Source organism: Entamoeba invadens (genome assembly GCF_000330505.1).
Source record: "Entamoeba invadens IP1 unplaced genomic scaffold scaff_1105074725591, whole genome shotgun sequence".
In the NCBI taxonomy this organism is placed as follows: Eukaryota; Evosea; order Mastigamoebida; family Endamoebidae; genus Entamoeba; species Entamoeba invadens.
Window position 1 is genome coordinate 612,820 of NW_004191750.1, and position 21,844 is coordinate 634,663.

Here is a 21,844-nt window from a genome sequence, read left to right on the forward strand (position 1 = left end):
TTTAACAACATTTTTTTTTTCAAATCATCAGTGGCATTATTTTTATTTACTAACCATTTTAATTGTTTTATTCGACATTATTTAAGAACAATTCGAAAAGGAATTACTACAAACACGTTTTGCCGATATAGAATTGTTAAATAAACAATAATTAATAATAATAGATAATTGGAATAATAATAATACAATAATAACGAAAAAAACCAAAGAATTACACTACAATACGAATTATAAGAACCCACACATATTGATATTCAAATTAAAATGCCATTATAAAGAACTAGAAAAATAATTTCGTTGATGAAATGCAATAATTGAATGTTTGTGTTTGTTTTGATTTTTCTTCATTTTTTATTCATAAACAAGAAATGAATAATAATTATCTTCATTTTTTTATAAAATAATAACAATTAGAGACAATTAAATTTATGAATAAAACGATATGTACTTTGTAAACTATAAATAAAGAACTACGGAGTATGTGTGAACAAAGATACGATAATTGCCTATTACAAGTTTTAAATAATTATAAGAATTTATTAAATATTGATTCCTTTGTTTTAAAAATACACAATAGAACAAAGTATAATAAGACTTTATATTTACTAAACCAACATTCATTTTAAAGATAAATAAAATTAAAAAATGAGTATTCTAAACAATTATCTTAGTTATTATTAAAGTTTGATTATTAATTCGAAAAAAAACGTATATATAATTTAACAACAGGTGATAGTGACGAAGGTATGCAACTAAAGAATGTACAAAAACCAGAAATCAACTCTAAACAACCATTTCTAATAATTTAATTCAATCGTTTTGCTTGTTTTTTTATTAATTTCGTTGTTCGGGACATTATATAACGGAGATAAAAAAAATTACAAAATTATTAAACAGTAAAATATAATTAATTTATTATTAACTTAACTTTATAAATTAATTATTTCATATAATATAACAAATTTTATAACAATAGAATAATTAATTATTGTTTTAAACAATTAAAAAAACAAGTCGTGATTGTGTTGTCAGTATTCATTAAAAACTCAATTATTACTTACCATCATCAACGTTTTGATTCAATTTGCAAAGCTCAGCAGAGTGGAATTATTAAAAACGTTTTAGAACCATTAATAACAATTTAAAACTTTTACTTATTATTCATTATAATTAAATTCCGCGTCACGAATGAAAACAATGACTTAAACACGTATAATCGAATTTATATAGTGTACAACTTACTCAATGGTACCATTATTAACAACACTTGCGGTTACACAATCACAATATAGTTTTATTAAATACAAGTATATTCTTTTAATTATTTTTATATGGTTTGAAAACCCATCATTATAAAGAAATAAATTGCCATTGTTGTTTAAAAATATTTCGAAGACTCTGTTTCTTTCTAGCCGACACATCTTCAATTCCAATCTTTAGTTATTTCATGGAACCGCTTTCAAACCTTCAAATTAGCAGTCTAATGGACAAAGAAGGAAGAATTTCTAACAATAATATGGACATTTTAAGACGGACTTTATATTATAGAGGGTGTGAGAAGGATGCTCGAGAACTCTCATGGTCACTCTGTTTGGGGTACTTGAATCACGAGAAGACAACGTCTGAAAGAAAGTTAGAAGAGACACATTACCATGTGATTTACGAAAAAACAAAAAGTGTTTGGCAAAATGTTATTCCCGAGCAAAAACAGAATTGGGCGTTATACAAACAGATTGAAACACAAATAGATAAAGACGTGACTCGGACAGACAAAGACGAACACTTGTTTCAAACTGACGATTTGCGTCATACCACACTTTTAAAAACCATTTTAATGACATACGCATTTTTCAATATGAGAATTAATTACCGACAAGGGATGAATTATATAGTCTCTGGTCTAATGAATGTCACAACAAATGAAAACGCGTTGTTTTGGCTTTTCAAATGTGTGATGGATATCATCCAACCTTTCTATTTCTGTGAAAACGACACCATCATGAGAGCTCTTAAGAAGAATGGGTGTATCCTCAAAGTGATGTCACCACCCCTTTACAAATATTTGCAACAACGGGATATCACCTATTTCTTTTGCTTCAAGTGGAATGCTTTGTTGTTTAAGAGACTCTTCAATGAAAAGGATCTCTTACGGGTTTGGGATGTTTGTTACTTTGTTATTAATAAATAAATGATTAGTTTAGAGGTATTATTCTCAGTTATACAAATAGAACGTCATAACTAGACCATTTTTGCATTTCCAAACAGAAAGATGTTTTACTACATCACTGCAGCAATACTCAAAGAGTACACCACTGACATTGTTTCTTGCCTCCTATCATTTGATGAATTGATGTTATTTATTCAAAAACTGAATGGGACAATTGGAGATGGAATTGTGTATCAAGCGGATGTTGTGTATCAAGAATTTAAGAAGACTGCAGACAGTGAAATTGTTCAATATGTCTATGAAAAATTCAGTTACAAACCAGCACCAAAAAATGACATTCGTCGTGTGTTCTTTGATATATACAGTCAGTGCAGACCAAGGTCTTACTCTACGAAGTGAAGATGTAAAATGCTTTCGCATACAAAGTTTATGTCAGATACAAAGATACAAATAATATACTTATTGTGTGATTTATTAAAAAGTGTGACAACACTAAGAATAGACAAGTTAAATGTCGTACTTCGACTTTTTGAAAGCTTCCACAAGACGTTTTCCATCGTGACATGTTGACAAGCAGTGGATGAATTCGGTATTCACTTGCTTGATCAGTTCTCGTAGTGTCTTGAACTTTCTCTCGTCTTGGTAAGGAACATGAATGAGTTGATACGTGTAAACCAGTGATGTGTCCAAGTCAAACACATTATACTCAATGATGACCATACAGACTTCTGCAGCCACTTCGATGTGTCCCGTGTATAATAACATTCTGACAACATCTATTAGCCGCCCCATAGATGTCAACAACTCGATTGCCTTAGGCCAACAATTGTCAAACATGTACTTCAATACAATACTGAGTGATATATACGTCTTTTCTTCATCATCCAAAAACAGTGACGCAACGACCATAGCTTCCTCTAATTTGCCAAGGTCAATATACAACTTACAGACTTCCTATTGTGTTAACATGTAACATGTAAAGAACATACAAACCCTATTTTGATTGAGTAACTTGTGGAGTTGAATGAGGTGCGTTTTGTCTACTGTTGGATCGTTAAACATCGACACAACAAGCCTTTGTCGCGACTCGGGATTGCCTTCCATCGTCAATGATAATAAGCAAGCCCGCATCGCGTAATTCATATATTCGCCATCATACGGACTTTTTAACACTTTTAAAAAATGTGCAAAGGCCTCTTCACGTTTTCCAACACGCATGTCCGACAGTGCATACGCGTGGTAATACATCTGTTGCTTCCCACCTTTCACTGCAAAGTTTTTAAGTGAGTTTGTATACTGCGAAAGCGTGTCATCTTGTTGAATAACAGCGTCATCGATATCAACATATGGACTTCCAATGAGTGGCAATTTGGATTGAATGACCCACTGCATTAATTCCCAAAACTTCACGTGTTTGAAGTCTTTCACTTCGTTGTTTAATTGAATCAACTTGTTAAGTATTCCACCGGTTGTGTTGTCGGTGGTGTTGAGTTCTCCACTCTCGTATGTGTCAACACCAAGTAAGATCTTGAAAAACATCTCTCTTCTTTTCAATGGGTCCAAACAATACAACGACGGTTTGATAGAAGTGTCTTTAAACATACTACAACACACAAGAAGACCTATGTCCAATACATATATTTCTCCAGTCGATAACAAGACAGCAGGATATTGATTCATCCAAAACACATCTTTAACACTCGTTTTTATCACCGTCAAATAGTTTTTCGTTTCACTCACAATTTGAAGAGTGGACACGTCGATGATACCAACTTGCTCTCCAAGTATAATAGCATGATAACAGTCCTTCTTGGGGTTAAATATGATCTTAGTGATCTTCTTAAAGAAACTCACACTTTTACTCTTCCCCGCACAAAGTCTCACTAAATTTCCTTTTGTGTCACTCAATAACACAAACGGGTCTTTGCACGCTATAGCAGTGAATTGCCCTTTTTTATATTCACAACATGTGCCGTATCGTCTATATTCATTCTTGTCTATTATTAGAATACCATTCTCATAACAAATTCCAGTCGAATTCTTCTCATACATATTTAAGACGTTTCCACTCGGATATGAAATCTCTTCAATCCCGCTTTGGTACGCGACACATAACACACTCCCATCTTTGTCACTCACAACACTCTTCACTTCCCCATAGAAATTCCGCAATTTGAGAAACGCCTTTTCTTCCCCATTCATCGGGTCTATCACTACTATCCCATTTTGTGGCTCACCATCATGGCTTTTAGTCTTTGCGCCAAAGAGCCCGATGTTCTCTCCTATCCATACAACTCCGTTGATCTTGACTTTGGTCACTTCTATGACTCGGTATATCTCTCCGCCCCTCATCACATATACTGTACCATCACTTGTTACTCCAGAACTGTAGATTTGCTTCGAAACTATATTTGTTAAGTTACTTGCCATCGTATGGATAATCCCCTGCACTTCGATGAAAAAGGGGTTAACGCGTAATTTGAGTAAAATGAGTGGTCCTTCTAACATCCGAATGACCAAATTCGAATTATCAGTGGAGTCGGTGACAATCCCCAAAGTTGTGTATTTGCGCTGTTTGTTGTCTCGTGAGAGTATTGGTGTGATCTCCATCTTCCCGCACAACTTAAATTGGACGCCATTCTTTATTTCGTAGACATACACATTCCCTTGTTTGGTGAGAAGAACAAAGAGGGATTCATCATATATCATACAGAAATCCATCGGCTCTTCTGGTAAGTCGATCGTCGACAAACTGAATTGGAGCATCGTGTCGAATATTAAAAAGTGATTTGTTAACAAAATGTACGTGATTTGTCGTCTAATGTTCGAGAAGCGAAGACGAAGGACATCTTCCCCGACTCGAAGAATGTTAGTTGTTGGTTGCCCCAGTTCATACCCCTTAAACACACTGGATGCCAAGTTACAAAAACACATTGTCTGTCCACCATACACTCCAAATGAACTTCTCGAATAGACGGAGTTGGTGAAACCGATTGGATCTTTAAATGACTCTTTCACTTCCCATAAACTGAGTTTCGATATGGTGTCGTAACATATTAATACACCATTCTTATATAAAACGATAATTGCTGAGGCATTACATTTGTCCCATTGAATACAAACAACAGGAGAATTCTCGGAGTGATTGATTTGAAGTGGTTTGATGGTGGACCATATCCCCCATATTTGAACATTGCCGGAGACATCGCCAGACGCAATGACTATGTCGACATCATTTGGAGTCTGTGTCGTGAGTTGGAAATCATTTGTTTTGAATGCAATTGAAGTCACTTGAGACGTATGACCGTTGTATGCATAACAAAACGCACAACTGATTGGATTGACTATGTGAATGATCGATTGATACGCAACCGCAATTAATCCACAATTCCACTCACATGCCCGAGAGTTCAACGTGTGTGTAGGACCGGGAAAACAAAGGGGGGTGACCTTTGGTGAACTTTCATTTGGGCTGAAACATTTCATTTTCACTTGAGATATTAAGTTCACATTCTATACTAATTATTCGAAACAGTTCTTTTATTATATATTATATAATTCATTGTTATTATATTGATACTATTATAATATTATAGAAAAAATTGGTTTTAATTGGTAAAATAGTTTTTTTATTATAATATTTTAATTTAACTAATAATAAAATTATAATATAAAGTATTATAAAAAAGAGGTTAAATTGTTTTTTCAATTCAACGAATAAAAATAATAAAAAATTGGTTGATTCACCGGTTGTCTAAACAAATTCTATAATATAATAATATGTATAATAATAATAAAACCCAAATAAAAAAATAAAAACCACAAAAATGGGTAAATAATTTTATTAGTTATTTCCCATAAATGTGTTATTTAATATATATATATTATTTTAATAATAAAATAAACAATACTAAATAATAATTTAGAACATTTGAAAAGCTCAAAAAAGTAGTTTCCAAGTAGCTCTTCGTGGCGAAACCTCATCAAAGCGTTTATGTAAATGATTCTATGGTCCAAACTAAATGGTATAGTTACCATAATACCTATTTCTTATAAGAAGGGCATCTAACCTTTCAAACCAAAGATGGGACTTGACATCAACTTGTTCAGAACACAGCCCGACGTCATTAAAGCGTCACAAAAGAAAAGAAACGCTTCAGTAGAAGTCGTCGACGAGGTACTTGCCTTAGACGCCGACTGGAAGAAAAAGGGCTTTGAGCTCGACCAGACTCGAAAAGAGTTAGGAAAGGAACAGAAAGAGCTTGGGATGCTCTACAAAAACAAAGAAAATCCTCCCACACAAGAGACCATTGACAAGTTCAATGCCAACAAGAAGAACGCGGAAGCCAAAATTGCTCAACTTGAAAAGGAAGTTGCCGACATTAAAAAACAAGTTGATGCCAAAATCAAGTCTGTTGGTAATATAGTCCCCGACTCCGTCCCTGTCGAAGTTGATGAGAAGTTCAACAGAGTCGAGAAGAAATACGGAGAGTGCAATGCTAAGCCACTCCACCATCACGAATTGATCCACATGATTGGTGGTGCTGATACCGAACGAGCTGTCAAAGTAGCTGGACACCGAGGGTATTATCTTAAGGGTTGGGGGTTCAAGTTGAATCAAGCTTTGATCAACTACGCCACTCAATTTTTGGAGGCTCGTGGATTCACTCCAATCCAGACACCATTTTTCATGAGAAGAGAATTAATGGCAAGAACAGCGCAATTATCCGATTTCGATGATACCTTGTATCACGTCGGAACCGGTAAAGAAAACGTCGACCCGGATGACCAGAAGTATTTGATCGCGACTTCGGAACAACCATTGACTGCTTTACATGCCGGAGAATGGTTGTTGCCAAAGCAGATGCCAATTAGATACATGGGGTTCTCCACTAACTTCAGAAAGGAAGCTGGTGCTCATGGTAAAGACACTTGGGGTATCTTCAGAGTCCACCAGTTTGAGAAGGTCGAGCAGTTCTGTATGACCATGCCAGACAAGTCATGGGATATGCAAGAAGAGATGATTAAGAATTCGTGCGACTTCTATGAGAGCTTGAAGATCCCATACAGAGTCGTTAACATCGTTTCTGGCGCTTTGAACAACTCGGCCGCAAAGAAGTATGACTTGGAGGGTTACTTCCCAGGTTTCAATGAGTACAGAGAACTCGTCTCATGCTCCAACTGCACTGATTATCAGAGCAGAGAGCTCGACGTCAGATTGCAGATGGACAAGAAAGGAAAGGATAAGGTTTACGTCCACATGCTCAACTCTACTCTTTGCGCTACTGAACGTGCACTTTGCTGTGTACTTGAGAACTATCAGACTGAAGATGGAATCATCATCCCAGAGGTTCTTAGACCATTCTGTGGTGGTGTTGAAAAAATCCCATTCGTTGCTCCAAAGCCAGTGTGGACCAAAGAAGACAAGAAAAAGAAATAAGTGATCGTACCATTTCGATTTTTTTACTATATTTAATAAGTTGTTTAATTATTAATATAGCGTTTGTTTTGTTTGCTGTTTTAAATCTAGTGTTTATAGTATTAAACTATAAATATATAGAATCGAGTGAAATGAAACGAATCAAAGCAATAAATCACTTCAAGATTATCGAGTGGCGAGTGTAGACGGGTTGAATAAGTACCCGACGTCGACAAGAGTGAAAACGAATGGGAACGTTTGTTCGACACCTTCTTGTTCATAGCCCAAGTCGTCACGCGTTGGGAGGTAGTTCAACTCGAATCCCAGTGATGGTCTTTTGCCGACCAAATTCTTGAACAGTTTTTTGCCCTCTCTCTTCTTCATTCTCATCACAATTAAGTCATATTTAGTAGGTAGGCCATAATGTAAAACAGAGTCAGTAAACAGACGAAGTATTTTCAAGTGGAACCAAGCATGTAACACATGTTTAAAGTTGGTCTCGCAGTACATAATTAATTTGCTCTTCTGGTTGTTGATACTCTCTTCAAGACTTGCTTTCGAGTCAGCTTCGCTTGTAGTCTCTCTCTTGAATTCTCTCACAGTGTAGTGCTTTTCTCTGCATTCACTTTTGAAGTCGTTCAAAAAGTCTTTGAAGATGACGACTCTAAATAAATCGAAGTCGTCGTCAGATACAACCAACACCGCAGAGTCACAGACAACAAACTCATTCATCAACTCGTAATTCTTCAGAAACTCCTTTTTAAGTGCTTTCGCGACTACTACAAACACCGAAACCAAATATTTGGAGTCGACAATAACATCATCGGGAACACATGAATCAAGTCTTCTTGTTAATAAGGTCCCGGACTCTTTTTTGTTTTCGATGGCTAACTCACGAATCGTCGTTTGATATTTCGACATGAACATTCGAAGTTTAGTTTCGATCTGTTGGATGTCTTTATATATACGTTGTGTAAGGACTTTAGCTGACTCCGTATATGGGTATTTAGTCTCGTCCCATCTGAATTGAGTCAAATCAGTCTCGTTCCATTTGTCTGTGAATGTGACTTCTTTATTAGTCTCTTGCCAACATGCGCACATCCGTCTCACTGTAGTCCCTACAGAGACATCCATTCTGACCAAGTCGTCCGAAAGAGTCATTAAAGTGTCCAGCGTCTCAAATTTCAGTTGTGGTGGAATGACACTTTTATAGCACTCGGCCATCCCTTCGGACTTCGACTGCAATCGGTCAAAATTAAACGCGTCTGCCGTGTTTGTTCCACTTGGAAGTGTGAACAGGTAATAATTCCCGATCTGTGACATCGCCCTGTTTATTCAGTTTTTCTTTTTTTCTACGTTTTTGGGTCTATTACAAAAATGGGTTCGAGGTGTTTTCTGTCGTTCTAAAAACGTTACTTTAATAGTCTTTGAAGTATTGTTGAATAATTACTATAATAATATAGTAATTTAACTATAATATTTATTATAATAGTATTAATTGTCTGATTATATAAAAAATAACATTTTTGGGGACCTGTTTATTAGAAAAACACCATAACCCACCAATATTGGTGGAAAACTTACTGATTATATGGGATGATTTATTAAGTTCAATAAATAATATTTATAGTTCTATTAATAACATTTATTATTAAATTTGTTATTAATCAATATCTATTAATATTTTAATCTATAGTTATTGTATAAATTATGTAGTAATATTTATAGTTAATTTAACTAATAAATTATAATAAATGTATAACAAAAAGGATCAATGAAAAATGGCTTAGAAGCGTTTATTGGAGCTCAAAAGAAGTGAACTCTTCAAGAGTGATGAAACCATCACCATTCTTGTCAGCTTTCATGACGTGGTCAACGACTCTTTGTGCACCGAGTTTTGTGAAGAAAGCAAGAACTTCAGCTCGGGTCAATTTACCGTCATTATCAGTATCCATTAACTTGTAAAGGACTTTCAAGCCGAGTTTCGCATCATTCAAATCCATTCCTTGGATTGATTGGAAGAACTTGGTGAATTCAGCAATGTCAATCTCATTGTTGTTGTCAAGGTCGACAGCTTTGAAAATGACTTTGAAAAGGTTCTCATGTTTAATCTCTCTCTTCTTTGAGACAAAAGCTTTCACCTCGTCGTAGGTAACTTTTCCGTCCTTGTTAATGTCAATTTGATTGAAAATTGCTTCAGCCATTATATTTTATAGTCCAAGTCCACTTTTATAACATCTCAAATTATTACACGTCTGCAACAAATCAACAAAATCGGTCTTTTTCTTACAAATTGGTGTTTAATCAACTTTTCAAGCTTTCATTAATTTTCATTTTACTTCAATAATTGCTTTATAACCAAATAAATCCGCTTTTTTATTCAATAATAATAAAAAATGTTGTTAACTTAATTACATCATACAAAATTACTTAATACTTGTATAATATCATTAATAATAAGTTAATTTACTATAAATATTGATTTGTTTTTTTATTAACTACTTTTTGGAACAGTTATAAAATACCTCAATCTCATTTTGGTTTTATTTCAAGTTCTATTTGTTTGTAAGTCCAAACTAAAAAATTAAATTTAAAGATATTACAAAAAGTTTACTAAAAAATAATAATAATGAAATATATTAAAATTTGAATATTTTTAATTATAAACTAATACTAATTTTTTAGTAGACATAATTTATTTAAAAAAGAAATGACAAATGTTATATTTATAATATAATTAAATAAATAGTAAAGTTTAATATTCCATTAGATTATTAATAACATTTCCAAATAATAAATAAATTAATACTTGTTGTAATATAACAAATTAACAACATTAATTGTTTGAACAATAAGAACATCACAAATAATGGTGATAAAAAAAGATCTCTAAAAAGAGAAAAGAACTTTAAAATGAATGAGTGAAACAGTTCCATTGACAGGAGCAAAAGACAACGAACCAACAAATATCAAAGATGTACCAGCAATAGAGATGGAAGACGTACCACTCATGGACAATCGTGGGATGCATGGGATGACTCAATTAGAGTGGGGACTGTTTTGGGGGTTTAGTGTTGACTATGAGTTCAAATTTAGTGGAGTGATGCAGCGAGTAAAGTACAACATTGATACCTTTAAGATCAATTACATCGTATTGTTCTTCATCATGTTTTTGTCATCATTGTTTGTTTTTGTTATTCAAAATGTTATTGTAGAGTTAGTCAAGTCAAACTCGAGTGACGTGTAGTTTAGTGAGTGGTGTGTTAGGAGCGATTCATCTATTAGTGTCACTAATTTTCATACTTGTCTTTTTAAACCACAAAAGTCCAGTCGCGTTTATGTGCTTAAAATTTTCGCCATTTGTGATACTTGCAATTTACTTTACAATATATTTTATTTTCACTATATTGTCGGGAAAGTGGGCGATGTGGGTTATATACACCATTGATCTGTTGGTATGCATAGGTCACATGTTCTTAAAAACAAGCACTTTAGAGCTTGTCGATGACTTGGAATTTGACTTCAATTAATTCAATATTTTATGTTATTCAATAGGTATATTATTTAAAAATATATAGTTTAACTCTATTTTTAAAAATTTAGTAAAATTTAGTAAAATTTAATAATTTTAATTATATTATAATTACATAATTTATTTCCAATTATTTATTATTATAATTACTATAGTCTATAGTATCTTATATAGTTACTATTAATAATATATAAATAAAGAATAATGATAATTAAACTAAATTATTATTATAAAATTTAGTTAAAACAATGGCCTCATATAAGTATAATAAATACTAATATGAATATACTATCAATGAAACCCTTGAATTTTTCCGCTTATATAAATGGGCCAAGAACTGAACTGTCAAGGGAAGTGAAATGCCACCTAAAGCCGATCCAAATCAAAAGAAAGAGCGTTTGTCATCCACAGCTTAAAAAACTGGAAAAGGTCGATAAATATCTTTCTAACATAATTACTCACATTTAGTTGTCGTGAAAGTCCTTGCTGGTGATGCCGCCGCCGGTGCTTCCCTTGGTCCAAAAGTTGGTCCATTGGGTCTTAACCCAAAGAAGACTGCTGATGATCTTGCTAAGTCAACCCTTGCATGGAAAGGCTTGAGAGTGACTGTCAGAATCACTGTCATTAACAGAGTCGCCACTTACGAAGTTATCCCATCTGCTTCTGCTCTTATCTTGAAAGCTCTTAAGGAGCCACCAAAGGACAGAAAGAAGAACAAAGGTGTCCCAACCGTTCACTCTGGCTCCATCTCTATGGACGATGTCTACGAAATTGCCAGAACCATGAGACCAAGATCTCTTGCTAAGAACTTCTCAGGAACCGTCTGTGAAATCCTCGGAACCGCCGTCTCATGTGGTTGCCAAGTCGACTCTAGATCACCAAGAGAAGTCATTGCTGACATCAAGGCTGGTAAGATCGAAGTCCCAGAAAACTAATTGATTCGCTTCGCGTGTTTGTATTCAATTGAGTCTTTAGGGTTGTTCTTTTACTAATACATTATAATTAATTTACTATTAATTATCTAATAGTTTTATACTATAATTATAATTAAATAGTAATTAATATAGTATAACTTTTTTAATGTGTTGTTGATAAAATAAACTATTTGTTATAGTAAAATAATCAAAGAAAAACTATATAAATAGAATTAATAAAGACTGACAAAAATGGCGATGAACGCAGCGAAGATAAGGGTCATCAATATAGCATAGGCGACCATAGCAATTGCCCACAATCTCTCCCTTCTGTTGTTTGTTGTTAGTGCAAAAAGTCCATAATAACCGACAAAAGGGAAAATGACGGAGACCAAAAATATGATTCTATTTTTGGGGAACTCGTTGATGTCTTCGAAGTCCTCGTCTGTTTGAATGGGGTCGATCCGCCCTGAAGAAAGTTTTGAACGACGACTGACACCAGTTGTACGGGTGTTGATTGTCGCGAATGTCTGTTTGCTCTTGCTCATCGTCATACGAACACTTTGTGTTGCGTTGCTGTACACATAGCGATTAGTCGAGCGGGATGAGGTGCTTGTGTCCATCGATTATAAATAGAGATTTTTACTATACTTTATACTTTGGATTGAATTATTATAGTTTATTATTTATTTAATTATAATAATAATTTTTATTATTATAAAATTTTGCTAGAAAATGAAAAGAAAACTTTGAAAGAGATGAAGTCGAGTGCGACCGAAATCACTGACGACGATTTTGAAAAAGTTTTTAAAAAATCCTTCCGACAACAACAAAAAATTAAGAAGACGAAATTGCCCGACTCTTCATCACCTCTTTCACAAGATGAAATCAATAAACTCCTTGCAGAAGAACACGAGAAAAGAGAAAAACAGAAAGAGTCCACGAAAAAAATGATTGAAGAATATGCGAAAGAGACATCCCCCACAAGCGGGACCTTCAAAACTATACAGCACGACCTTTTTAACTTTCAAGAGGAGAAAAAGGACAAAATAGACAAGAAAATTGAGTGCGAAATACCAAAGAAATGTCAACACGCAATCGCAACTCCATGCAAAACTTTAACTACAATTTCTGTTCACAAAAGTGGCGATTTGGTGGCGTGTGGGGGGAGTGATGGCGTTGCATACATATACTCCATTTCTTCTCGAAAATTGGTTGCAAGTTTATTGGGCCACCACTCCACCATTCCGCGACTCTCTTTCTCCGACAACACTGTAGTGACTGTTTCTTTAGATGGAACTTTGAAAGTATGGGATTTGAATGCGCAAAAGATATCGTGTGGGTTTTCTGTTCTTCCAGATCTGACTGCAGAGAAATTGGCATATAAAAACATGGCAATTTGTGATGACAAGATCTTTGCTGGCTGTGTCAATGAACGTATATATCAATACGACCAACGTGTGCCAACACACGTCGATGAGTACGTTGTCAGTTCAATTCCCCTTGACGTGGCTTCCTGTGGAAAGGGGATTATGTGTTCTTGTGAAGATCGTGTCGTAAGATATTTTGACTATGGGAGTGGTTCTGTGACAAAGAGTGTTCAAGACCCTTCTGTAGAGACCATATCCTGTCTTACAGATTACAAAGGAAAGTATGTTCTTGGGCAGTCCATGAATAACTCGATAGTCTCTTTCAGAGGTGATCCGTTTAGGATGATGGCTGGAAGAGTGTTTCGCGGGCATTACTGTGGTGCTTGGTCCTGCCGCCCTTCATTTTCGAGTGACGGTCAATTTGTTGTGTCTGGGGATGCTAATGGGAAGATCTTCATGTGGGATTGGAAGAAGGGGAAGGTATTAAAATGCTATACAAAGGCTCACAATGGGACTGTCGCTGATGTTGCATGGAATCCTGTCATTGGTAATCAGTGTGTGTCTTGTGGGTGGGATGGTAAAATTAATATATGGAATTGAATTTTATTTATACCAATTTAAAATTTCCACGTACACTTTGACGCACAACTTAAAATTGAAGTAAAACTAAAAAGAATAACAAATAATCAAATAAATAGTTAGAACGATTCGCTCTTGGAAAATGTTGAAGAGGTTTCAAAGGAAGAATCAAAAGGTTTAATGGTCATCCCTTCTTTGGTGGTGATTTTAGTTCGAATCGTCTGATTGAAGTGGCACCCGGCTTCGTTGATTTGTTTCAAATCGAAATGCCTTCCATTAATTATAGCGGAGTTCAGTCTCTTCATTGAAATGCCATCATCTCGTGTTATTTTTCTTGTCTTTCTTTCTTCAAAATAACACCTGTTTTGTTCGAGAAGGTACACCATTGTGTTGTTTGTAATAGCGTCGAGGATTTGTCTCTTCTCCTTGAGTGTTTTATATTCAAATCCAAGGTGGTCTGCATCAAAAACTTTCACACCATTTTTTCTAATGTTAGGTATGGTGAACATTTGAAACGTTAGGTTCCCTCTTTTGTATAATCTGTTAATCGAGACTTCATAACCAAAAGCAATTAAAGCCCCGACTAAAAAGGACTGTTGAGCTGCATCTCTGTTCTTAGACTCGCGTTTTGCACAACAAATGTTGCGGACTCTTTTGGCTTCACAAGTCTCTTTACATATTGAGAAAACATTGTGAGCATCTTGCACAAGCCGAAATCGGACTTCAAATGCGCTTCCTGCCATTATGATTTGAAGTTGGACAAGAAGATTTCTTTTTATAGGGGGTTGTCGTCTCAAGTGTGTTTGACGTTTTCGGTATTGAAAACTATGGGCACTCCACACCTGTATTCCATTTTTGGTTCTTTTGCTCGCATCCACCTTTCAGTGTTTCACCTCAAAACACGAATTTTTTCCATTTGTTCTGGGAAGTCTATTTTTGCTTCTGAGAACCCACTTCCAAATATCAGAACTTCAAATCAAAGCACTTCAAAAGCCTTACAAACTTTTTTTCCTTTTACGAAAACAAAAGATAAAATATGAGACTATTTTGAGGCTATTTTTTAACGTGGCAATAACAAAAGAGTTTTTTAGTCATTTTTCAAATTTTTGAGTATTTTTTTGTCAATAACATCGGGAAACCCAGTTAACACTTGTACTCTATGATGTTTTCTAAGAAATTCCATTACCACTCTTACCCCTATCATTTATTACACAAGAAAATCCAACTACTGAAAAATCCCCTTTTAATAGTAAAATTATAACTAATATAAAAATGAAAGATCGAAAATGTTACACAATAATTTATTTGACAATACAAAGTTGTTGTATTGTCAACAACCTATATTTTGTTTCTTATCAATCACTATTATAAAACAACATTTGGCAACTACTTCTTATTTCCCGCATTTTATTTTTTTCTGCAAACAAGTAAAATGAAGTTTTGTTATGTTCAGAGATTTGACTATTTGGCTTCAGAGTTGTTTCAGAATGTTTGTTTTTTGGTTCATACTTCCCATTTTGACATATATTCATGACATTTGTCAAATTTAGTCTTGAAACACACTTTCTTCTTGTTCCACACTATTGTTTTTAATTATGTTTTTAAATGATTTTAAATATATATATTAATTTGATGAAGATATCAAAATGCCTCAACTAGATATATGATCTCTCTTTCTTTGATTCAATTAAACAATCAAAAAAACTCACATACCTTGTTTGCACCCCATTCTCATGTTCTTTCCCACCACTCTCCACTTTATAACTCCTCTTTTCTTCGTTTTCAAAAGAAAAAATATACTTTGTAATGATGTAACTTTATAGTGATGTCTCCAAATTAAATTCGGATAACGTTCTAAATATTCAAAACTCATTGGGCAATTTTATTGTTTTCTTTTATAGAGTTCTCCAAATATCAAAATACGATGGTGCGTAGTAATTCTATAATTTATGATACTATCAAGTATAGGAGTTCTCTCCAACAAAAATGGATTTCCTCTTTCACATTCAGACTCTTCCATAAAAATAACCCAATGAATTTTACCACTTACTCACAACAAATGACGATAACCCGCTCAACACGATCATAACAAATGAATTAAATTGTGAACATAAGCATCACGCCTCAGGTGGTTTCTTAATCTGGCCCATACCCTGACCGTCATCAGGCACGCTATCGGGGCGTTTTGCGTCTACCGGCTTGAATTTTGAGTCTCCTTTATACACTTGTTGCTGTTGTTGGTAATTTCCCATCGGTGGGTAAGCACCAGGTCCTCTATACATTGGCGGATAACTGAATGAGGGGTCTCCGGGGTGATAATCCGGTGGCAATAAATCGCCTTGAGGCGGGACTACCCTCTGCTGGTCATACATGTACTGTGAATTCCTTCGATCGTTATTATCATAGAAATCTGCTGGTATCGGGACATGTTGAGGAGGAGGGAGGATACTTCCTTGAGCGACTTGTGACTGCGGCACTGGTGGTCGTTGTGGATTACCAGAAGTATTTCCTTTGTCTGCGGCCATTACGTCTTTAGCCATTCCATCACCCATTCCATTAGCACCCACTGCTCTTTGTTCCGACAAGTCTTCAGGGATGCTTGTTGAATGGCAAATAGCCGGATAGTCTGCGTTCGAATACGAGAAGTAGTTAGACTTGAACTCAACGAACTTGATGAGTGTGTCCTTAACGTCTTTAGATGAATAAACGACTAATTTGTCGTTGGCAAAGATGAAAAGAGAGACTTCACAGTCACAAAGAATGGACAATTCCATCGCCTTCTTGATCAACCCGTGGCTCCGCTTTGTGTACGTGGCCGTTCTTTTTCTCTCACTCTCTATCCTTTCTATTTTAATCTTATTCCTTCCCATTTTTAGAACAATTCCTGAACTCAGTTCGGGGGAAACTGAGTTTTATACCCTAAAAATACCCTGCCTCAAGTTTAATTGGGCCTTTGTCTCATTTCATTTATAGAAATTTTACCATCGCTTTATTAGAAAAATCTAACTATCTCGACAATTTATGGAAAGAAGCATATTTAGAACATTCTTTTAGAGTTCTGTCTTTTTATTTTATCTTTTCAGAAGATAGAAATCCGCCCCAATGTGTCCGATTTGTGGGGGATGGGGAAGCTCTGTTTGACCAAATCAACAGTTCCTGGTTTCCCGAAATCACGGACACCACAAAAAGAGAAAACAAATGTGGGATAAAAATTGTTATTGCAAAAAAAGAGTCCAAACACGTAAAAACATTTTGAATAACATTTGAAGGGAACAAACTTGTGTTGACTTTCGACTAAACCCTCCCGACTCGTGTTGGTAGAACTTCAACACCACAGCGTTTCAGTACAAATCAAACAGTAGTTGTGGTGCGGTAAGAGACACTGCCTTCTTCAAATTGTCATCTCAGCAAGTCCACGCAAAGTGAACTACAAAACAGTAATACTGTTAACCAAGTAAGAATAAAACACACTCCTAATACATTAGCACAAACACTTTTCATTTATTTGAAGAAAGAAAAGGCGTTTTGGTATAATCTTACACTTCTTGTACTAATTTATAGAACATAGTTCGTTCGTCATCCGACTCTTCTTCTACTTTTACTAGATATCACAAATTATAATATATTTACTATTAATTAATACTATACATTCAGCAATTATTCTATTTATGGAACAATTTATTTTACAATAATTTTATAGTAAAATAATTATAGAATATAGTACACTTAATAACTCAACAAATATGACAAAATGTTATCAAAAAACATTTTTGTTTTTCAAGAAGAAATTGTTTTTTCAACGGTAGAACTTTAAAATGGCAATGACTGACAAGAAGGAATTAACTGTGGAGCAGCAGCAAGAGTACAAAGAGGCGTTTCAGTTGTTCGACAAGGACAACGACGGCAAAATAACGGCCGAGGAGTTAGGGACTGTGATGCGTGCTTTAGGTGCAAACCCTACCATGTTAAAAATTAGTGAAATTGTCAAACAGTTTGATAAGGAAAACAGTGGCAAATTTGATCAGGCGACTTTCTTGAATATCATGTTGGACTATGGACAAGAAGTAGACTCAACTGAAGACATCAAGAAAGCTTTTGAGATCTTCGATAAGGAACGTAACGGCTTTATCTCCGCTTCAGAACTCAAACACGTGTTGACTACTCTTGGAGAGAAACTTAGTGAACAAGAGGTCGACGATTTGTTGAAAGAAATTGGAGTCGAGGATGGGTTCATTAACGTCGAGGCTTTCGTCAAACTCATCACAAGCAAATAACACTCTTTTTATTCATCCGTTTTTCTTATCATTTCACTATCGTGAACATTTCTTATATAAATAGTACTAATAAATAATAATAATAAAAATGGTTACTGGGAATACAATTACTATTTACAATGTAAATGTGAAGCAATTACATTCCAATATAACACAATATTTGTTATATTGTAATTAAATAGTATAATAATTAATTGAATTAATCTAAATTGTTAGAGCCTAATTTGTGGGCTTTTCCATAATCAAAAGCCTCTTTGGGGATTGATGGGTTATCACGGAGTAAGTCGCAAGAGAAAAAGCAATTTGTTCCAAACTTTGTAACACTTGTTGGTATAATTATGGAACTGAGTGATGTGCACAAGTCAAACATATGTGCTGGGATTTCTGTGATACCTTCAGGTAAAACAACTTCTTTTAAGTTGACACAACTAAAGCAACTGTAATATCCAACAGACTTAATATGAGAAGGGAATATGATTTTTGTTAGACTTCTGTTGTTGAAGAAACACCCTTCGTCCACACGGTGTATACACGTTTCGTTGAGCGTTGACAGACCAAATGCGTCGACGTCTCGTCGTGTTAAAACGACATTATTACACACAACACCAATTTTATCGAAGAAGTATTTCCTTGTTGTAAAACTCACTTCAAAGTCGCAATGTGTGATAGACGCATTGCCTATTTGTATTTCTTGAAGCGAAGTACATTCAGAAAAAACGTCAAAATTAATTTGAACATTCTTTTGATTGAAATAGACAGTTTTCAGTTTCTCACAGTTCATAAAACAACCATCTTCGACAAGTAACACATTTGCAGAATTAAATGATGTCAAAGATATACAATTTTTGAATGCAAATTTACCAATACACGTGACTGAAGTTGGTATACGTATTTTACTCAATTTATAACACCTAAAGAAGGCACAATGTGGGATTGTCTCAAGTCCATCAAAGAGTGCAATTTCAGATAATGAGGTACACCGTTCAAAGACAGAATTTCTGAAGTATTTTGTCTGTGGAATACTAACTAGACTATCACATGAACAAAAACACTTGTTTCCAAGAATGACATTTGTGTTACAAGAAATGGATGTCAACAAAACACACCCTTCGAAACAACGCTCAGATATTTTTGTAACACTTGTGGGCAATTCAATTGTTTTCATACTGAAACAATTAACAAAACAACTATACGGGATTTTAACCACATTGTTTGGTAGAATGACACTTGTGAGGTTTACCCAGTCGACAAACATGCGTGGATATAACTTGACATTGTCACTCATTTTCACGCACTTGTTGTAACAAGTCGCAATTTTCACATCAGCAGAGTATTTTAAGTATCTGAGGTGGTGTTCGTTTGATGTGTCAATGGTGTGTGTAACTTGCATTTTCTCCATTTGAAGCTCAACAAACCTTTTGTCTTGCCAACACAATTGTGGATCCCAGATATACCCAAACTCTTTCATGTCACCTTCTGTTAATTTAATATTGTTAAAATTGAAACCAAGAGCTTTCAGTCGTAAATGGCACTCGTAACTCACAACGAAAATGTCTCTATCCACTCCATTTGTTTCTATTTTGGTCAACTTTTTGTTATAAAAAAACAGGTATTTGTCTGCTTTTTTCAGTGTCGAAGGTAGTGAAAGTTCTTTTAAATCAACGAGTTTAGAAATATAATTATACACATAAGTGACTCCATTTGGAATAACTAATTTGGTCAATGTAGTATTTTCTGTCAACTTTTGTACAATGATATCGTCACTTTCTGTGATATTTTTTAAATCAAACGAGGTGCCATTTTCACACACAAGACTTGTCAACAAGCTACATCCACTTACAAACCCTTTCCCTATTTTGGTGACACTGCTTGGTATGACAAGTTCTTCAAGATAATTATATTCACTGAACGTGTTCTTGCCTATTTCAACAACAGTACTTGGTACTATAAATGTATTTTCAACTCCATACCAAATGCTGTGTTTTCCAATTTTGGTGATGGATGTCGGAAACACAAAGTTATGAGTTGTATCATAAGAAAAATATTTGTACATATTAATGCAACAATTCTCTGAGATTTCAACGGGGTTTTGTGCCTCATTATAAATGCTTCTCAAATTAAAGTCCACAAGTGTTGATGGGTAATACACCGTTTGGAGATAATCATTATATTGGAAAAATTCCCCATCAATTTTTTCTGCCTCATGAAAATCAAACACTTTACATTGTTCGAGGTTGTACAACACAACTTCATTGCAATTTGAATTGGTTTTCACTTCATGTAATTTCTCGTCTGCAATTTTATCTTCTTCGTTGGTGTAATTTGGAGGACATTCGTCATCAACATCAATAACAACATCAAGTGCAGTATACCCAAATTTATTAACTATTTGCTCTTCGTCTTTATTGATCGCAAATGTCAATTTACCGTTGAAATTTGGAAGTGTCAGTGCACTTAATTTAGTGCAATTGGTTAACGTATCAATACCACAAAACTTGGTGCTTTCTTTAAAATTCAGTTCTTCCAAACTGGAGCAATTACAAAATACTAATGAATCAATATACAATAGCCCTTGTGGAATTACAAATCTACGTAAAGAAGTGCAATTTCTAAAAGCGGAATTTTCGATGATTTGAAGTGATGACGGGACATCAATTTCTTCAAGTTTTTCACATTGATAAAAGGAGTAACTTCCAATAATCTTCACGGTGGTGTCCATTTTTACACTTTTCAATAACAAACAGTGGTTGCACACATTATCTGCTATGATTGATTGCCCAACAAATTCGATGTGATTCAAATTGGAGTATTCAAATGCATCAAATGAAACACAAATATTTGGTGTGACGACGATGGACTCTATTCCACAACCCCGACCAAAACATTCACAACCAAACCCAGTGATAGATGACGGTATGTCAACTTTATTTAAAGACACGCATCTGTTGAAAGTAAGCGGAGGGATGTATTTGAGTGAAAATGGAAGTGCCACATGTGTTAAATTAGTGCATCCATCAAACGCGTTATCACCAAGAAATGTTACCGAGTTAGGTATGTATATTTCTCGGATGTGTGCGTATTTAAAAGAATTATCTAAAATAACTCGGACACTATATGGGATCTTTATCACTTGTTGTTCGCAATCTTCAAAACAGTTGTTGTCGATACAATACACATTTTGAGGGATCGTGTTGCCATACTTTTCTCTGTCTGTTTTTGTGTATTTCACAAAATGACAAATATTAAAACGTTTCTTCTCTTCCAAATATTTGTCGTAAGAAATAGGATAAGAAAATTGGAGTCGTTCGATTGTTGTGTTTGTGAGTTGAATATCGAATGGAGAAAACAAATTCAGTGTTTGGATATTTGGGAATAATTTCATGTTATTTGGTGTTATCTGTATTGGGTTGATTCTGATTCTATCAAGCACGTATTGATACTTTTTGGACACACAAACAACATTAATAAAGTCAGTGGAATTTACTAAGTATTTTGTGACAATTTGCATTGAAAACACGTCAAGTCTTTTCATCCAACTTTTAATAACTTATTATTATTTCAGTTTTAAATTTTAAATAAACCAATTAAT

The 21,844-nt window shown here is 34.6% G+C and overlaps 13 protein-coding genes across 13 annotated transcripts; 6 read left to right on the forward strand and 7 right to left on the reverse strand.

Annotated features, from left to right (window-relative positions):
- Window positions 1–1,245: 1,245 nt before the first annotated feature.
- Window positions 1,246–2,566, forward strand: EIN_173500 (hypothetical protein; the record flags this gene model as incomplete). The annotated part of the gene is made up of 3 exons (XM_004183973.1): window positions 1,246–1,291; window positions 1,359–2,161; window positions 2,243–2,566. The coding sequence occupies 3 exons, from the start codon at window positions 1,246–1,248 to the stop codon at window positions 2,564–2,566; spliced, it is 1,173 nt and encodes a 390-aa protein (XP_004184021.1).
- A 108-nt stretch (window positions 2,567–2,674) lies between these two features.
- Window positions 2,675–5,653, reverse strand: EIN_173510 (hypothetical protein; the record flags this gene model as incomplete). The annotated part of the gene is made up of 2 exons (XM_004183974.1): window positions 2,675–3,121; window positions 3,161–5,653. 2 exons carry the CDS (start codon window positions 5,651–5,653, stop codon window positions 2,675–2,677), a joined length of 2,940 nt encoding a protein of 979 aa, XP_004184022.1.
- A 598-nt stretch (window positions 5,654–6,251) lies between these two features.
- Window positions 6,252–7,607, forward strand: EIN_173520 (seryl-tRNA synthetase, putative; the record flags this gene model as incomplete). Its single annotated transcript, XM_004183975.1, has 1 exon — window positions 6,252–7,607. One exon carries the CDS (start codon window positions 6,252–6,254, stop codon window positions 7,605–7,607), a length of 1,356 nt encoding a protein of 451 aa, XP_004184023.1.
- Window positions 7,608–7,772: 165 nt separating this feature from the next.
- Window positions 7,773–8,909, reverse strand: EIN_173530 (vacuolar ATP synthase subunit C, putative; the record flags this gene model as incomplete). Its single annotated transcript, XM_004183976.1, has 1 exon — window positions 7,773–8,909. The coding sequence occupies one exon, from the start codon at window positions 8,907–8,909 to the stop codon at window positions 7,773–7,775; it is 1,137 nt and encodes a 378-aa protein (XP_004184024.1).
- A 473-nt stretch (window positions 8,910–9,382) lies between these two features.
- Window positions 9,383–9,790, reverse strand: EIN_173540 (calcium-binding protein, putative; the record flags this gene model as incomplete). The annotated part of the gene is made up of 1 exon (XM_004183977.1): window positions 9,383–9,790. The coding sequence occupies one exon, from the start codon at window positions 9,788–9,790 to the stop codon at window positions 9,383–9,385; it is 408 nt and encodes a 135-aa protein (XP_004184025.1).
- A 713-nt stretch (window positions 9,791–10,503) lies between these two features.
- Window positions 10,504–11,116, forward strand: EIN_173550 (hypothetical protein; the record flags this gene model as incomplete). Its single annotated transcript, XM_004183978.1, has 2 exons — window positions 10,504–10,769; window positions 10,834–11,116. The coding sequence occupies 2 exons, from the start codon at window positions 10,504–10,506 to the stop codon at window positions 11,114–11,116; spliced, it is 549 nt and encodes a 182-aa protein (XP_004184026.1).
- A 361-nt stretch (window positions 11,117–11,477) lies between these two features.
- On the forward strand, window positions 11,478–12,053 carry EIN_173560 (60S ribosomal protein L12, putative; the record flags this gene model as incomplete). Its single annotated transcript, XM_004183979.1, has 2 exons — window positions 11,478–11,514; window positions 11,587–12,053. 2 exons carry the CDS (start codon window positions 11,478–11,480, stop codon window positions 12,051–12,053), a joined length of 504 nt encoding a protein of 167 aa, XP_004184027.1.
- A 212-nt stretch (window positions 12,054–12,265) lies between these two features.
- EIN_173570 (hypothetical protein) lies at window positions 12,266–12,655 on the reverse strand (the record flags this gene model as incomplete). Its single annotated transcript, XM_004183980.1, has 1 exon — window positions 12,266–12,655. The coding sequence occupies one exon, from the start codon at window positions 12,653–12,655 to the stop codon at window positions 12,266–12,268; it is 390 nt and encodes a 129-aa protein (XP_004184028.1).
- Window positions 12,656–12,790: 135 nt separating this feature from the next.
- EIN_173580 (pre-mRNA-processing factor, putative) lies at window positions 12,791–14,002 on the forward strand (the record flags this gene model as incomplete). Its single annotated transcript, XM_004183981.1, has 1 exon — window positions 12,791–14,002. The coding sequence occupies one exon, from the start codon at window positions 12,791–12,793 to the stop codon at window positions 14,000–14,002; it is 1,212 nt and encodes a 403-aa protein (XP_004184029.1).
- Window positions 14,003–14,100: 98 nt separating this feature from the next.
- EIN_173590 (hypothetical protein) lies at window positions 14,101–14,724 on the reverse strand (the record flags this gene model as incomplete). Its single annotated transcript, XM_004183982.1, has 1 exon — window positions 14,101–14,724. One exon carries the CDS (start codon window positions 14,722–14,724, stop codon window positions 14,101–14,103), a length of 624 nt encoding a protein of 207 aa, XP_004184030.1.
- Window positions 14,725–16,098: 1,374 nt separating this feature from the next.
- On the reverse strand, window positions 16,099–16,851 carry EIN_173600 (myocyte-specific enhancer factor 2B, putative; the record flags this gene model as incomplete). Its single annotated transcript, XM_004183983.1, has 1 exon — window positions 16,099–16,851. The coding sequence occupies one exon, from the start codon at window positions 16,849–16,851 to the stop codon at window positions 16,099–16,101; it is 753 nt and encodes a 250-aa protein (XP_004184031.1).
- A 945-nt stretch (window positions 16,852–17,796) lies between these two features.
- On the forward strand, window positions 17,797–18,255 carry EIN_173610 (calmodulin, putative; the record flags this gene model as incomplete). Its single annotated transcript, XM_004183984.1, has 1 exon — window positions 17,797–18,255. One exon carries the CDS (start codon window positions 17,797–17,799, stop codon window positions 18,253–18,255), a length of 459 nt encoding a protein of 152 aa, XP_004184032.1.
- Window positions 18,256–18,454: 199 nt separating this feature from the next.
- On the reverse strand, window positions 18,455–21,787 carry EIN_173620 (hypothetical protein; the record flags this gene model as incomplete). The annotated part of the gene is made up of 1 exon (XM_004183985.1): window positions 18,455–21,787. The coding sequence occupies one exon, from the start codon at window positions 21,785–21,787 to the stop codon at window positions 18,455–18,457; it is 3,333 nt and encodes a 1,110-aa protein (XP_004184033.1).
- Between the last annotated feature and the right edge of the window lie 57 nt (window positions 21,788–21,844).